Genomic DNA, 18,531 nt, shown 5'->3' with positions numbered 1-18,531 from the left:
GCAAAGCATCTAAAAATGTGTTTTGAATGTACATTGAAAAATCAGTACATGCTTTTAAAATATCCTTTTTGTAAAGTAGACAAAGAATAACAGGTTTGATCCATGCCTTCAGTTAATTTGTTCTTACCGTTTATTTATTTGATCATAAAAGATTTTTGTTTCCTTCGTATTGTGAATAAGTCAGTTAAAGTTCAAGTGACAGGATACTAATGATCCAACTGATATAAGATTAATACCATTTGTGTGTTATTACAAGCAGCTACTGTAGGGAATGGACGTGAAACAGTGACATTTACCACTAACACCTCTCCAGACTAAATGTTAAATAAATGTTAACAAACCCTGCAGGAAATGTTTAACAGTGCCCTGGCATGATAATGGGCTATTGCTCTCAGTCTAAGCTCCAGTGATTATCTGCCCTTGTGATGCTTTAATTCTGTTATTCTGTAGTGAATGAGAATGGTGATTTGCTTTCTGCTGAAGAGCCTACTTCAATCAAAATAGCGCATGGTCACTGCTGTGGCAACAAAACATTCATATTTTTCCTGCATCGACTCCCAATAACTTAACTCAGCAACTCTTTTAGTTTACAAACATAAAACCACTAAATTATTATAAATATAAATTTTAGTGAGTATTAACCTACTGATTAAACTGTGTCAAAGACTTTACCTAGAAAACTGGTTTTAATATGGGTTATTCCTGACTATATCTACTAATATGACTGTTCTGTGTGGTATTCTTGGGTTCTGTCGCCCTCTGGTGGAAGCACTTAATTTTGCAACTTAGGATACAAAACGTTTTAGAAATAAAAATACAAAATGCACAAATTTGTAAAAATATTTTGTTTGTTTTGTTATAGCAACATGATGTAAACATGAGTAAAACTCAAATTAAACACTTTACATAAAATTTGAATAAGGAAATAAGTCATTAAATATATGATCATTACAATCAAAAACCATATGCACATTTTTACATGCTGAATACAACACTAACAACTTCAATCCTATGCATTGTCTCTACTGATAGTAGCAGTACTACATATTGCATATTAATATTGTACTACTACACTGTATATTGTATGCTGTTGTGCTGTATATAACCTGTGTATTTCTTATAAATTGTGCATTGTAATGTGTACAGCCTGTATTACTTTACCAACAGTTGCAAACAGCCAGAGCAAATGACTTGTGTGTGTTAACATACATAATTTGGTCAATAAACCAGATTATGGTTTATTATTCTGATTCTGATCACTTTAAAAATGTGAAAACAAATGGAGGTCTGGATAGTACTGTATGTTACACGCTGTATATAGTTTACATCAAATAAGACACATATGTGAGTCTGAGTACAATGTGCTGCTAAATTACACAAGTACATGCTCTGTAAAATTATTCTATAAAACTTCTAATAACATCCAGTTATTAACAAGTATGCAGCACCCTGGTTTTCAGGCACTGACTCGCCTGTAGTGCCATGTTTTGTTAAGTCAAGGTGACTGGACATGTGGTGTGTGATGACTCATAGTGTGTGATGACTCTAGTGTGTGATGACTCTTAATGTGTGATGACTCTTAGTGTGTGATGACTCTTAGTGTGTGATGACTCTAGTGTGTGATGACTCTTAGTGTGTGATGACTCTAGTGTGTGATGACTCTTAATGTGTGATGACTCTCAGTGTGTGATGACTCTAGTGTGTGATGACTCTTAGTGTGTGATGACTCTAGTGTGTGATGACTCTTAGTGTGTGATGATTATAGTGTGTGATGACTCTTAGTGTGTGATGACTCTAGTGTGTGATGACTCTTAGTGTGTGATAACTCTTAGTGTGTGATGACTCTAGTGTGTGATGACTCTTAGTGTGTGATGACTCTAGTGTGTGATGACTTTTAGTGTGTGATGACTCTCAGTGTGTGATGACTCTAGTGTGTGATGACTCTTAGTGTGTGATGACTCTTAGTGTGTGATAACTCTTAATGTGTGATGACTCTAGTGTGTGATGACTCAATGTGTGATGACTCTAGTGTGTGATGACTCTTAATGTGTGATGACTCTTAATGTGTGATGACTCTTAGTGTGTGATGACACTAGTGTGTGATGACTCTTAGTGTGTGATGACTCTCAGTGCGTGATGACTCTAGTGTGTGATGACTCCCAGTGTGTGATGACTCTTATGATGTGACACAGTTGTAAATCATAGGTGTGAATCATCAAGATGAACGCAACTGCTGTAGATCACACCAGCCAAAGTGAAGAAAATCCAAGAACAGGTGGTGAAGTGTCTTCAGGATTACGGGACTACAGAGATCACACCAACAGATCACACCAACAGATCACACCAACAGAGATCACACCAATAGATCACACAAACAGATCACACCAACAGATCACACCAACAGAGATTACACCAACAGATCACACCAACAGAGATCACACAAACAAATCACACAAACAGAGATCACACAAACAGAGATCACACCAACAGATCACACCAACATAGATCACACCAACAGATCACACCAACAGATCACACCAACAGAGATCAAACCAACAGAAATCACAGCAACAGTAATCACATCTTACAATATGAGAGAAGCTACTAGCCCAGCCAGCATCAGCTTAACTGCTGAGGGGGTTGCAAACACCACTGTGCCAGTAGCTGCATTACTGGCCAATTCCCACTCTCTGTTTGTATTGGTGAAATTGTCTGCATGCTCTGTCTTTGTTCTGGGTATATTTTCTGCATGCTCTGTGTCTGCACTGGGAATGATGTCCACCTGCTCTGTTTCTGTACTGGGTACAATGTCCACGTGCTCTGTTTCTGTACTGGGTACGATGTCCACATGGTCTGTGAATAAATAAACAAAAAATAAATAAATCATTGTTCATAAAATATGCACCAAGACAAAGTACACAACTGAATTGCTAACATTATTATCATGACAGTAGATAAATCTTCAAACCAAATGAATTCAGGTCAGTTTTACTTTTGTATCACATGTACACAGATGTAAATGAGTGAAAAGCTCATCATCTGGCAGCATTATTACAAAATTTGTGAATTCACACAGGTTCTGTCTTTGTCTTAGGTAGTGGAACAAGGCTAATCTTTTGGTGGCTAAAGTATTAGTTATGTTAAAGCATTAGTATGTGATTTGTGGTTTATACCAATATACACAATGTCAAATAAAACATTTCTGGGAGTCTTGTGAGCATAACAACATGTTTACTGTCTCCCAGGGAATTGTAAAAGAATTTAGAACACAAGGTCTCTAATATGGAATTCATGTCAGCAACATTCGGTATTAAGAGGCGTTGTTTCAGTATTTAGAGGCATTGTTTACAAATGGCAAGCTATCGTAACAGTACTGTGTCTCACGTGAAAGGGTTAAGCACAGTGTATTTAATCTAATTAGTCTAATTTATTAAGGAAATGTCTGTACATGCTGGCCAGCTGGGAATTCTGGGTAAGTAAGAGGAGACAAAAAAAGTCTTTAATTAGTTTACAGTGCAGATTAGTTGATACAGTGCAGTTTAGTTATTTACAGTGTGCTTTTATAATTCACCTTATCCTAGCACATTTCAGGATTTGAGACTTCTGGCTTTAATATTTTACTCATTTTGCAGGGTGCATGGACAATTATTGCTGGTGATCTATTATTTTTAAAACTATTTTGTCTTAAAACAGCACTTACATGAGTGCCTCAAGAGATAAGAAAGATATTATAATGAGCCATGTACTGTATGTTTCATACAAATACTAGTAAAAACTAATTCTTTACAGCTACATGCGATAAGTGAGCAGGGCAGATATTAAGTTATGGGATTATGGGTTGTGGTTGTTCATTCAGATTAAAAAATTAAATTTTTAAGTGTCCTACACATAAAATGTTTCCATGCAGTCTGAGTAATTCAGTGTACTAAATCATCGTATGGTAAATGACCATTGCACTGTGAGCACATAAACTAAAGACTTAGGATGTGAAAACACCATAGCTGTTGCAGTCTTGTAGGGCCAGGGCCATCGCGGGAGCCCGCTGTTGATCTGAGATATTTATCAGTGCCTTGATTTATGCTAAAACTATTTTCTTTTATGATTGTTGGGGAAGATGTGGCTGTTGAGTATGGGCTAAGGAGTTTAATGGCTGAAGGTGCTCATCTTACCACAGGACATGTCCACACATGCTCTCCGATCTTCTGGGCATTTGGAGCACGGTTCTCCTGCCTGATATGGCTTATGCCCTTGTACGTTACCTCTAGATGAAAGACGTAATACCGTTAGAGTAATAACATTTTAAGGTCATCAAATGTGCAAATGTTGACACTGAGTTCGGAAATTGAGAATTTCAACAAATTGAGAATTTCTGAAATTGAGAATAAAACAACAGTTATGATTGTCTTGTTGTTGTGCAGTGCTATATATATAGTGACACTATAGCAAGCAACACAGTGCGTTTTAGCGCATTGTATTGTGAAAATAGTGTATGACACAAGTTTGTTTGGTGTGGTGTAAACACAGACTCACGGAGGCTTGTAATTGCAGACTACAAGAATGGAGTTTGTAAAGCTGAGACCCTGAACTGTGTCACACAAAAGTGCTGCACAGCCCACACTAGCAGTCTTCGCCCACACCATCTGAAACAGATGAACAGTGTACCTCTGTGTAGGCTTTCTTATTCATTTCCATTTACATTAATAACGTGGTCAGCCAATGAAAGATGAACACTGACAAGGCAATATATTATATGATAATTGTTTAGTTGATTTAAAATGAAATGAGTATTTTAAAACTGACATACCCAAATAAGAAATGTCATCACTCACTTGTGTGTAGTGCCCACACATTTCATTCTCTGCACACTGGTTATTCTCATAGTCATAATGCTCACGCTCCTTGAACCTAGAGACACGAGAGAACCATGAAAACAACCCAAAACAACTAGAGCAGGAAGATTATTTTGAATATGACATACTTGACAAAGTTACATGTATATCCAGTATATGTATGTGTGTATATGACGGATGCTCTCATTCGTACCAGCCCATCAGGACATCGGTGACATTGAGGGTTCCCGTGGTGATGTAGAGGTTCTCACCTAACACGTTCTTCACATTAGGATTGTGCTCCCATACGCACTCAGATGCGTATAATTCTGCTACCACTCTGCACTCTTCACACCAGGTCTGTATGACCACGAACACAAAGGCATGTTGCACTCGGTTATTGTAGTTGTATGCTATCATTGCCCTTAACTACCCAGATCAGGTGTGCTCAGTTTGGAACTACACTGGGTGGGCTAAGTAACCTTCAGCAGCAGGTCTTAGCAATTCTCCTGCACATTGTTTCTAACTGTTCTTACTGTTGCCAGCATAGCTCCTCTATATTAACAGACTCCTGCTGGACTCTGAAGAGAGATGTTCCTGGGACCAAATATAGACAAGCATCATACATTCGACCTTTGACATTTATGTTTGCACATAAGTCTAATAGCAGTCTTCATTATGAATAATTAATAGACATTTGATGTAAAATCGTATTACTCTCTCCACACAAGCATCACAAACGGTTTTTGTGTACATATATATAGAGAGATCTCTGATGTTGTTCCCAGGATCTCATGGAGGTGCTCCAGGAGCATTCTGGAGCTTGGGGAGCTATTGGAACCACTGTTGCCTTCACCTTCCATCTCTTCTCAAACTCTTCTCTCAGCCTTTGACACTTTTTCGAGCTTTCGTCTTACTTGTTCCTGATGGATCACTACATCTATCACTGCAGACCTCTTCTGTTTGTAAACCATTACCATTTTTTATCATTCTTACCAGCCAGTAGGCATGGATCATGTCAGGGCCTTGATCTGCAGTTCTTAACTGAGATCCTTTCTTGCCTTCAAGGATGATGGTGGCTGGATCATGTTCAGGGTCTGCTCTCACGTTAAGCAACCACTAGGCATATTGATACTGAATAACGAACCCTTCTTGTTTAAACCTTTCCAGCACTGTTCCGTTTTCAGCTCTGGTGGGTCTGTCCTAAAACTTTCACCCTGCCACCAGCCACCATATTTTGGATGGTCCACGCAAGAATTTACTGTTTATCCTCCTGGCTTCAATCTCCATTGTGATTCTCTTTAGGTGAGTAGCCAGAGCTTTTCACCTTTGCTCATCAGTCTCCAAATCCTTGGGTATAGACTGCTGCTTGTGTTTGATCACCTTGATCACCCACATGCCTTTCTAAAAGCAGGAACACTTTTCACCTTTCTCTTGGCCTCCAGTCTCCTTCTTCATGGAGGTTTTGCTGATTGCTGCATTTCATCCTGTAGCCAAGCAGGTATCACTGTTCTTGATATGTATATCAGCCAATTGGGCTACAGTGGTGGTCACGGTAGAGTTCGTTCTCAGTGGTGGTCATGGTATAGGTTGTTCTCAATGGTGGTCTTGGTAGAGGTCGTTCTCAATGGTGGTCTTGGTAGAGGTCGTTCTCAGTGGTGGTCTTGGTAGAGGTCGTTTTCAGTGGTGGTCTTGATAGAGGTTGTTGTCAGTGCTGGTCATGGTAGAGGCCGTTCTCAGTGGTGGTCTTGGTATAGGCCATTCTCAGTGGTGGTCTTGGGGAGATCTCATTCTCAGTGGTGGTCTTGGTAGAGGCCGTTCTCAGTGGTGGTCATGGGCCGTTCTCAGTGGTGGTCTTGGTAGAGGTCGTTCTCAGTAGTGGTCTTGGTACAGGCTGTTCTCAGTGGTTGTCATGAGCCATTCTCAGAGGTGGCCTTGGGGAGATCTCATTCTCAGTGGTGGTCTTGGTAGAAGCCGTTCTCAGTGGTGGTCATGGGCCGTTCTCAGTGGTGGTCTTGGTAGAGGCCGTTCTCAGTGGTGGTCATGGGCCGTTCTCAGTGGTGGTCTTGGTATAGGTCGTTCTCAATGGTGGACTTGGTAGAGGCTGTTCTCAGTGGTGGTCATGGGCCATTCTCAGTGGTGGTCTTGGTAGAGGTCGTTTTCAGTGGTGGTCACGGTATAGGCCGTTCTCAGTGGTGATCTTGGTAGAGATTGTTCTCAGTGGTGGTCTTGGTAAAGGTAATTCTCAGTGGTGGTCTTGGTTGAGGTAATTCTCAGTGGTGGTCTTGGTAGAGGCCATTCTCAGTGGTGGTCTTGTAGAGGCTGTTCTCAGTGGTGGTCATGGACCATTCTCAGTGGTGGTCTTGATTGAGGCCATTCTCAGTAGTGGTCTTGGTAGAGGCTATTATCAGTGGTGGTCATGGACCATTCTCAGTGGTGGTCTTGGTAGAGGTAATTAATTCTCAGTGGTGGTCTTGGTAGAGGTAATTCTCAGTGGTGGTCTTGGTAGAGGTCATTCTCAGTAGTGGTCTTGGTAGAGATCATTCTCAGTGGTGGTCTTGGTAGAGGCTGTTCTCAGTGGTGGTATTGGGTCGTTCTCAGTGGTGGTCTTGGTAGAGGCTGTTCTCAGTGGTGGTCTTGGTTCGTTCTCAGTGGTGGTCTTGATAGAGGCTGTTCTCAGTGGTGGTATTGGGTCGTTCTCAGTGGTGGTATTGGGTCGTTCTCAGTAGTGGTCTTGGTAGAGGCTGTTCTCAGTGGTGGTCTTGGTAGAGGTAATTCTTAGTTGTGGTATTGGGTCATTCTCAGTGGTGGTCTTGGTAGAGGCTGTTCTCAGTGGTGGTATTGGGTCGTTCTCAGTGGTGGTATTGGGTCGTTCTCAGTGGTGGTCTTGGTAGAGGCCTTTCGTAGCACTGCATTCACATCCTCCATCAGCTCTTCAAGTTCTTCACTTGTTGCTGTTTGTGGATGTTTTTACACAGAGCTACTAGTTGTTTTGGTGGTCATCTACATGTTGGGTTTTGGAGCATCCACAGTTGCTGCATCATATACCCCTCACACTGGCATCCTCTCCCAACTGTCCTCTCTTCTCCACTCTTGTCCATTAGCGTTGTGAATTCCTGTAGCCCCTCCTGTAGTGGTGATACCCACTCAGCTATCCATCTATATATACGCTATATTGCCAAAAGTATTTGCTTACCCATCCAAATGATCGGAATCGGGTGTTCCAATCACTTCCATGGCCACAGGTGTATACAATTAAGCAGGTAGGCATGCAGACTGTTTTTTTGTGAAAGAATGGGTCTCTCTCAGGAGCTCAGGGAATTCCAGTGTGGAGCTGTGATAGGATGCCACCTGTGCAACAAATCCAGTTGCTCCTAAATATTCCACAGTCAGCTGTCAGCTGTATTATAAGAAAATGGAAGTCTTTGGGAATGACAGCAACTCAGCCACGAAGTGGCAAGCCACGTAAACTGAAGGGTCAGTGGATGCTGAGGGCTCCATCTTTGTGGCCTTCAGACTAGCTCGAGAACAGTGCTTCATGGAGATTCCAGAGAGCTTCATGGAATGGGTTTCCATGGTCGAACAGCTGCATCCAAGCCATACATCACCAAGTGCAATGCAAAGTTTTGGATGCAGTGGTGTAAAGCACGCCGCCACTGGCCTCTAAAGCAGTGGAGGTGCGTTCTCTGGAGTGACAAATCGCACTTCTCTGTCTGGCAATCTGAAAAGGAACTGAACTGAATATGAAAGGAGCTCTGAATGCTTTGGCATACCAAAACATTTCGGACAATTCCATGCTCCCAATGTTGTGGGAACAGTTTGGAGCTGGTCCATTCCTCTTCCAACATGTCCTGACCTCAACCCGATAGAACGCCTTTGGGATGAATTAGAGCAGAGACTGAGAGCCAGGCCTTCTCGTCCAACATCAGTATGTGACCTTACAAATGCGCTTCTGAAAGAATCATCAAAACTCCCCATAAACACTCTCCTAAACCTTGTGGACAGCCTTCCCAGAAGAGTTGAAGCTGTTCTAGCTGCAAAGGGTGGACCAACGTCATATTGAACCCTATGGATTAGTAATGGGATGTCACTTAAACTCATATGTGAGTCAAGGAATGTGAGCGAATACTTTTGGCAATATAGTTTACATAGGTGAGTGGGGTTCTTGATTTAATCCTAGTGATAATAGTTTAATAATAGTTTACAGTAGTGATCAGACTCATAGCTCAGCCAAACCAATAAGTATGTTATGTAGACAGAGGTGCATAATAACATATGCTGACTGCTGTCACAACTTCCTGATAAATAAGCAAAAGCACAATGGCATGCATGGAATTTCACCTCTAAAACTAGCAACTTGTTCTCTCTCTGTCACACACACACACACACACTTGCTTGCATTCACACTATAGTATATATCATTATTCAAACACATAAAATGTGGCTAAAAGTGTGTCAAATATCACACAGTAAAACATATGTACACCATGAACACCATGAACAAGTACACCATGAACCCCTGCTGGTTTATCTGATACATAACAAGTTCTAGATTAGGTTTCTAATACACATGCATACACTCCTTTCCATTTCTCTCTCTCTCTCTCTCTCTCTCTCTCTTACACACACACACACACACACACACACACACACACACACACACACACACACACACACACACACACACACACACAGAACACCAGAGCACTGCCACAGCTGCATCAAGAACAGAAACCTCCCATGTGAAATAAAGAGTTTAATATGTTACACAACAGATCTTCTCAATATTGCTTACAGATGTACTACGTCACTCACATTCAAGTTTAGACAAGAGACCCATCACGTTTAGACCCATCACGTTTAGACCCATCACGTTTAGACTGCATTATGTGCTAATTATCTCTGTTATGACTAAAGTTTACCAGGAACCGTTCATGCCAATGAAGCCGCTAGTTCCTGCCTGTTTCATTGTCTGTTGTATGTTTTTAACTACATGGTGTGATCTGCCTTCCAAAACAACTGCAGACAGCACCCAAAAAACAGCAGATCACCCAGTGAATAGTCTGGCCAGCTTTGCAACCGTGTCCAGATTTATAACTGTATGTCCATCATGAGACAGTGTGGCTGGTCTGTATTTTCATAACTCAGCACGACAGGTCTGACTCGAGTATGTATTCTGTTAAAGTTTGTTTGGCCATGCATATGATCATCAGCTGATATATATAGTGCAATCAAACCACATGATCTGTAGTGATAAATATATTCAGATCAGATATGCTTCCTCTGTATGGAAATATTTATGCAACAGTCAGTGTTTTCAAGAGTAAAGCACTGGTGTATTTGATTCACAGCTTAAATGTATGTAAATCCAAGTTGAAATCAAAACACAATACAATGAATTAAAACAGACACTCTCTCTCACTAAAGAAATAGAATGTGAAGTAATAAAATGTCATACAGATGCAAGTTATGGCATTTCAGACACTTCAACCCTGACAACCACAGTCACATATTCAGCTGAAGGTGTTAAACATTCATTAGTGACTGATTAATATGAACATGTGTTCAGATGTTGTACCATATAAACATAAGGCATGTTCTTTTCTCTTTGCCCAAATGTTAAGCACAATTAGACAAGCATAACGGTCCAGTAAAAGTCATATGTTTAAAGTTTAGAGTTTCCACCTCCCCCATTAAAAGCCTGGACAGGTTACAACAGGACTGTAGGTGCTCACCATGCGTGTCATGTCAGCAGCTTCAGGTTTCACAGATGCCCGGTACATGTTGTGCAGGTCCACGATGTCGTCCATGTCCTCCCTGGAGATCTGGTTAGCCGCCACAGTCACGATCAGCCACAGCTGGGCACAGTGGAGGGGTCTAACTGCAGCCATCGTCCCTGAGCACAGGAACCTTCCCCTGAGCACAGGAACCTTCCCCTGAGCATGAGTACCTTCCCCTGGGGTACGATCAGGAAGCAGAGGGTGGACTTACCTTTGGTCGGTCCACAGTGCTCTGCTGGGTGAAGCTATTACGGTTTCAGAATGTTTGTGTGCAAGATCTAAATTGTGTCCAATATGGGGTTTGGTGTTTCTCAGTGTATACGAGGAGCTGAAAGTGTTTCTATAAAGTGTCCGTGCGTGTGTGAGAGAGGAATAACTCCCGTGTTCCAAAGACGATCTCTGGACCTCTGAATAACTGTAACTGTGGATCCTACCCTGCTCATATTGCTCAACACACCCAGGGTCAAGTTACATATTTTACTCACACACATACACACTCCCCACCCACCCACCCACTCACCCAAACACACTCACACACACACACACACACACACACCACACACACACACCACACACACACACAGCTGACTCACAAATATACCCGTGGTGTGGTTGCCTTCCTGCTATCAATAAAACCACTGATAAAATATATCATAGTAGTCATATAAGAGCCACTGACTCAACCCACAGCAAAAATCACTTTTTCAATTATAATAAGACCCAGCAGTGCCCGGCACCCATCTCCCACTCTCTCTCCTCTTCTCTCTTTCATAAGGAAAGGAATGTCATGGATAACGCAGTCTGACTCAATACCACTGTTGTTTTCCCAGAGATCTGTTGCATTTCTGAGATACTGACATACCTTCCTCAGTACCACAACACAGTCAGGAGGCAGAGAGTGCCCGGGGCCCGTCCTGTTGAACGTAAACACCCAGGAGGGTCGTCCTAGTGAAGTGTTTAACAAGCCCTTTCTGGGGTAACATCCCATTCTGGGGAGCACTGCTCAGATTAGGAATGCCCCTTCTCCAGCGTTACTGATTCAGTTCCTAACAGGTTTGGGAATTACGTAAATGGCGAATCACGAGTCCGTTCGGCAGTGGCGTTAACCTGGGCCATGCAGTGTCTTGGAGCTACTCCTGTGTCTTCATGATGTCAAAGTGTTCAATTTGCCTCCATGTGCTTGTCAGGATTATATTTCTTGTCCTGTAATGTTTTGCTCCAGGTTTTTCCTTAAGCACACAGTATAGTACTCAGACACTTGGCACATATGGCAATTATTTTCACATTTCAAAATGATTTCAGAAACCAGGGGAGTGGGGGTGTCTTATCACCACCTGATGCATGAATGCCAGTGTGTGGGAAGGATGACAAAGCCAGGAACTCACAGGCAAACTCCACCCTTAAAGACAACCTGGTCTTACTTTAAATGGTTAAATAGTTCCCTTAGTCCTTTAAAGGGAACCTGGTCTAATTTTAAACAGTTAAATGGTTCCTTTATCCTTAATGGGATCCTGGTCTTATTTTAAATGGTTCCTTAATTTATTCCTTTAACAATGCAGGTTTAATTAATTTGGTCTTGACCCATCTTTCTCTTATTAATCTTGTTTATTTTCTCTCAGCTACATGGCCAGTTGCCCCTTTCAAATAATCATTTTCTAGCCGGTGTAGAGGAACCGTGCCTTACACATAGCAACCAAACACTGGGGCGCTGGCTGCTGAGGACTGGGTGTATGAAGATCAGCAGAGCAGGACTGTAGAAGCCAAAAACCATAGTCACAAGAAAAATATGTTCTCAAAGAGCAGTAACATTTCTGCTATGGTTTACTTAAAGTTGTAAGCTATGTTTTTTGTGTTTGTATATGCAACAGGAACAAAAGCATCCCCTAAATGTTTGTGTCATGCACATACACACAGCATAATGTGTAAAATCAGCCACCAACCACCAACCGGCTGGTAAAGGGTGTCTTTGTTCAGCATACTAATAGGTACCAATATACCATATTTGTTAATCAGGGAATCCCACAAGGGCCAGTTCATGGCCTTCTGTTATTTATCAATTACGTTCTGCCTCTTGGTGATATAACAGTTTCACTGTTATACTGATGACACTCAAATTTATATGACAATGCCCTGTATTCAGGAATTAAATGCTTGGCTTTATCAAACTTTATAATACTAATCAAACTGAATTCTTTATTATTTGTAGAAAATCTGGTATCATTTAATTTCTGCCTGTCAGTGATATGTCTGTCAGTTCTCAATCTCATTGATTTGTTCAAACCCTATTTATCATTTGAACTGCACATTAATTAGCTGATTAAGCTGGCATGTCGCCTAATACTGACTCTGAGATTCTGATTCATGCATTCATTACCTCCAGATTACATTACTGTAATCCTTTATTATTCGGATTACTCTCCAAAACTCTCCAGCCTCTTCGATGCTTACACAATGCTGCAGCTAGAGGCATGGTCCCTACTAGACACACATCACTCCCATTTATCATCCACTGCACTGGTACCCTATACTCAGATGATGTATCCAGTTTGAAATCCTCTTATTCACTCAATGCTGGCTTCTTATAATTTAATAATTTTAACAGCAGGGGGAAGAGCCTTTTCTTATAAGGCCCCCCAGCTATGGAATAACTTTCCAGAACGTGTCTGGGACTCTGACATAGTCTCAATCTTTAAGTCTAGGTTGAAAACTTATTTAGTTTAGCATTTGGTAATTAAAGTGCCCCATTAGATAAAGGTACAGATCCAGGGGTTCATAGGTGAAGGGTTTTATGGTAGACTGGGGCGCTGGTGCTCTCATCCTGTCACTGCTCGTAGTCACTCAAGTTTGTTGACAGTGTAGTGGATACCAATGTCTTAGGATGCTTCCAAGTCTGTGTTACTGTATTACATTCCAGAAATGTTTAAATTTCCTCTGTCATTTCCTACCCGAGAAATACTAAGACGTGGAGAGTCGAGACTTTCCTGCTATCCACCCTGGGCCTGCCACCTCCTGCATAACCAGTTATGATGAAGCATCAACCCACTGCCCTGGCCCCTCTAACCACTCTCAGTTCTCTCCTGCTATGACTGTATCTCCATAGCCCTCGACCACGATTACTGACCATCAAGAAGTCTAGGACTCTTAAAAATAAGAATTACATAGAGAACACGTATAAATACACACAAAGATTAGAATTATTTATCATTCCCATCACTGGGTTATGTATCTCTCTAATTATTGTTGTCATGGTGACCGGCGTCGAGCAAAGGAGGATGCCCCCCACCCCCCACCCCCCCTCAAGGTTTCTTCCTCATGCTCTTAAGGAGTTTTTCCTTGCCACTGTCGCCCTTGGCTTGCTCACTGGGGGCTTGAACACGGACATTTGTAAAGCCGTTTTGTTACATCTGTTATAAAATGTGCTATATAAATACATTTTGAATGATTGATTATTCACTTTTAAAGCACTTTACAGTCTTTTGATGCAGAGGTACCTTTTACATCCTCACTTGTTCCCTGCTTTGTAGCATGGACGTAATGGAGTTGAGTCTCCGCACCCCCACATTTCTGTACTTTCCCCCCTTAAACACACCTTTACACTTAGAGTTTAAGCTAAAGTAGGAAAGGCACTGACATGAGGACTTGTTCTTTTGAGGAACAATCTTCCATGTGTATGTATACCAGCTGTATGGAGAACTGGATGTCACACCACATCCACGCCATCACTAGCTCAGTCCCCTTCATGGGTGAGACTGGTTCTGTTTTCTGCAAAATGAAGAGATACTGTGACTGGTTCTTCTTCTCAAAGCAGCGCCATGCATTTTCAAAAGTGAAGAAATTCTGAAAATAATAATCACTGTTCATTTGCTTTAGCGTCCCGAATTTAATCATAAATATCATTGTTGGTATTGTTAAAAAATTGTTGCAGCTGAGTTGTCGTTCTAGTAATTTTAACATTTAAATGCTTTCAGCCCGATGTACTGGAAGAGCTAGAAAAAAGCAAATTCATGTTATACCTCTCACACTCCAGCTGTGAATACGTAATCACAGTTTTTGTCCTGGTTCATGAAAAATAAAAAACAGAACAAAACAAAACAAAAAACTCATTGTCACTTTTCATCATTCAAAACTGATCGGTGGTGCGTATGTGTGTGTTGTGTGTGTGTGTGTGTGTGTGTGTGTGTGTGTGCTTGAAGGCAGAAGTTAACCGGTCCTGCAGAACTGGGGGCAGGTCTGCCTTGAGAGACGTGTTCTACCTCTATAGTTGTTTGATGCACTTTAATATACCTTCACTTAATAATGTGGTATGAAATGAGGTGAAACAGGCTTGCTATTTTAACACACTGCCTTGCCTTGTTCCGTCAACTAGATGAGACCAACGGTTGAGCTACACATATGAAACGGTGATGAGTGGGTAGTGTTAATTAATCCATGCTTTTGTTAAAGGGAGGAAAGCAAAGCCAGGTCAGGGTGTAGACCAGTTGAGCACTAAACGGTTCAACAACTACATACCAAAGACTCACATATAGAGGTGTGGTTATCTATAGAGGTGTGGTTCCACACTTTAACATGATGGAACACCTGATTCATTCTCAGAGTAATATTAACAGACCAATGAACCCTCTCTTCTAGATATGCTTTCATATTCCACTACAGCCCATGGTGACACAAGAATTCAAAATTCAAAACTGCATATATGTGTGTGTGTGTGTGTGTGTGTGTGTGTGTGTGTGTGTGTGTGTGTGTGTGTGTGTGTATGTGTGTGTGTGTGCTTTTAGTCAGTTGTAGCTGACATTAAAAAACTGCAGTGGGAAAAGTGCAGTGAAACGGCATGTCTCAAGTACCCCAAATCAGTCAATGAGGTCCTCATCCCTGAAGTTTTGATCTGTCTCCTTGGATACAAGCTCATCACACACACATCTGTCTCTCATTCATCCATATGAGCCCCACCAAACCTCTCCTCCTCTTCTCCTCAGTGAATGGTATTGAGAGATTCATGCTGTTCTCATGAGCAGTGCCACTGCATTCAAACTACTGTTTCTATGGTTTTTAATCTTGTGTTTTCACGAGTTGTTTTTTTTATTATTATTTGTTATTCCTGGGGTCTTGTATTGCTTTAATATCTGTAACTCTTTGAAGGTGCCCTGTCCATAATACCTGGCCTGGGTTTTTTTTATACTGTTGCCCCATCATTGATACCTACACAGGGACTATTCTTACCTGTCTGTGTCTGCGTTGATTCATGGCATTACTTTTTCATCCACAAATAAGAAAAACGTACGGACAAGAAAAACTAAATCACACACTGCTCCTGTCAAACAGCTCAGGAAGACTTTTGTGCATAGGTGTGTTTCCACTTCCACAGTCTGTCATGCTGTTGCCAGAGCTCTGATCCGAAGACACGTAATGTCTTATCCAGTATAATAGGGCTCTGTCCAACTCCCTGTTATCCAATAACAGTCACATCTCCAACAGATTAAATATATCTGGAGTTCCCAACTCTGGTTGCACCTTAATTAAAGATAACTTTGTTCTAATAACATAATATGACCTAAACTGGCATTTGACTGCTGTCATGTATAAAAAAATTACTTGCAGTAGACTCAAACTTGATAGACCTCTATTATCACTGCTTGGTATGAAAAAGAAAACACTGGACCACATGCCCGTGATGATATGATAATTGATCTTTACTTTCATTTGAAAGGCACCAATAACATGCAAAAAATAACAGCAAATCAATGCCACAAGTCCATAACTTGCTGAGTGTATTTACAAAGTCTACCAGAATAGAGGATCCATAGGCAATACTGACCACCGGGTGGCAGTACTGAATTCACAGATAAAATTATACAAATGTGACAGTGTTCTCTAAAAACACAATGTGTAAAAGCGACAGTATTATAACAGGGGTGTAAATAAACACATGAACATATGGAGGTGTTGTAAGTAACGTTCCAAGTGGAGTAAGGGCTTGTTCCTGTTGTTTTATACACCCGTCTCCCTGCCCTTGCAGTGGAAGGGGGTCCGCCCAACCGTGCTAGTCCACGATCTGCTCCAGATGTGTGGGGAGGGCGGGGCTCGGTCTGCAGGGGCCTCCCAGATTCCAGACGCCCCAGGTCCGCTGCTGAGGTCACCATCCGGACACACCACACCCTTGTACTCCAGTCTTGTTCCCAAAGCAACAAATGAGCTCAGAAACCCTGAGGCTCTGATTGGCCAAGTCACAGATCAAGTGATCTCTTTTCTCATTGGGTTTAATGATATGAAACGAGATCATTTGTGATCCAGCACTTTCAGATGACGTCAATCAATTCGCTGTTTTGAGAAGTGTAATGTTGGTTGTTGTAATTAAAATCCTGATCACATGATGACATCATGGTTGTTGCCTGGCTACCAATAGCCCCATATTTCATCCCAAACCGCACAACCACAACAAAAACTTCGATCAGTGTGGCTTCCAATTAGGGTCACATATTTCTAAAATATGTTAGCATGCTCTAAAACATGTTGAAAACATGCCACCCTCCATTCTCCATTACCTCATACGTGAGCTGTGGGAATGGTACAGGCTCTTTCCTTCGTGCGTTTGGGTTTACTAGAAATATTTACTAGGTTGCACAATATGCACACCTCAAGATCACTACCACAAAGTTTAGACACTTTCTTTAAGTCGTTAGTGTCAGAGATGTCTGGTGAGTGATCAGAGGTTGACAATTTCAGGCATAAGGAGCTATTGCACTACTCTATATAGAAATATCCTACCTCTAATATACCTGATTCAGCTCCAGTTTGTTACCAAGCCGTTCGTGAAGCAAAGAAAACAAATAACTGTCCAGTACAACGCATTTCAAGCACCATCCTGTAGAGGTCACTGTAGGCCACACATAAAACATGCGAGCCTCTGCGACCTATCTTTAATGATTGTAAGACCACCTCTACTTGAACACTGAGATGACACAGATTGAACATTATCACTCTGTGTAGTTGTCCTAAGAGTCTCCTCTTATAGCTTTAGGGCGATACTCACTCTTTTTTCTATACATTGAATAATTTGGTGATTTGTTAATAAAGTGTAGGTCAGAAATCCACTTAAATGCCAGTTAATGCTCACTCTACAGCTATAAGATGAATGTCAGCTCTTAGACAAATAAAAGACATCAAGAGCTAAGAAAATTACAGACGTCCAGGAAATCTCTTTTAACCACTTGATTTAATTTCCAAAGTCTGTATGTCTGGTTTTATACTGAATTTGACAATATTAAACAGAGGGCAGTCACTTCTGCAGTAAAATATATTAATATAATATATAGAGTATATTTAACAAAGGAATCATACTGCTGCAATAACTGTTAACATGCATTTAAAGCATCTTTTAATGTACTAAAATAATACTCTTGAATAGGTTGAAGTCAGTTAAGAAGTGTTATGAGGAAGTCCTTCAGAGTGATCTTTGGTCTATATGCCGTAAGGCGTTTACGAACCTCATGGATTGTTTGACTGGTCCCCCTAAAGACATGGTCTTAGCCCCTACTAACACAGGCTTTGGTTTAATAGTGAGCTCTTTTAAATGTTAAAAATGTCTAATGTTATTTGCTGAATATATAAAAATCTTATGTGGAAAAATCTATTGTTAATCTTCCATCTAACATGAAAAGGACAAAAAAATAGATTTAAAGTTTGTGAACCACTTGAGTAGTATAAATGTTTCTGATGTTTTAACAAGATCCTCTTATTTCATCATCACCAGTTTTTGTATATGAAATGTCAGATTCATACTCATAAATATGTTTTACTTGTTTTGAGGGAAATGTGTGAGTTGCCAGCAATTACATGAAATATGGAATCAGAGCATGTGCAGAAGTTAATGAATCACAGCTGCACTGGTAAAGTCAACTAGGTCAAACACTCAGGTGAAACACATG

General features: G+C 41.1%; 1 protein-coding gene across 3 annotated transcripts; it reads right to left on the bottom strand.

The window, feature by feature from the left end:
• Window positions 1-830: 830 nt before the first annotated feature.
• Window positions 831-11,054, bottom strand: LOC143484899 (peptidase inhibitor 16). Of its 3 annotated transcripts, XM_076983938.1 has the most exons (8): window positions 10,821-11,054; window positions 10,565-10,725; window positions 5,044-5,189; window positions 4,830-4,905; window positions 4,531-4,640; window positions 4,170-4,261; window positions 2,783-2,853; window positions 831-2,303 (listed from the first exon to the last, which is right to left on the bottom strand). In XM_076983938.1, exons 2-8 carry the CDS (start codon window positions 10,718-10,720, stop codon window positions 2,241-2,243), a joined length of 714 nt encoding a protein of 237 aa, XP_076840053.1. In that variant the 5' UTR covers window positions 10,721-10,725; window positions 10,821-11,054; the 3' UTR covers window positions 831-2,240. The 3 variants fall into 3 exon arrangements, with proteins under 3 accessions (XP_076840053.1, XP_076840052.1, XP_076840050.1); XM_076983937.1 differs by having other exon boundaries at window positions 831-2,853; window positions 10,565-10,745; window positions 10,821-11,053; XM_076983935.1 differs by having other exon boundaries at window positions 831-2,853; window positions 10,821-11,052.
• Window positions 11,055-18,531: the final 7,477 nt, after the last annotated feature.

This window comes from Brachyhypopomus gauderio, chromosome 21, assembly GCF_052324685.1.
Source record: "Brachyhypopomus gauderio isolate BG-103 chromosome 21, BGAUD_0.2, whole genome shotgun sequence".
Taxonomy (NCBI): Eukaryota; Metazoa; Chordata; class Actinopteri; order Gymnotiformes; family Hypopomidae; genus Brachyhypopomus; species Brachyhypopomus gauderio.
This window is presented reverse-complemented; position numbering and strand designations above follow the sequence as displayed.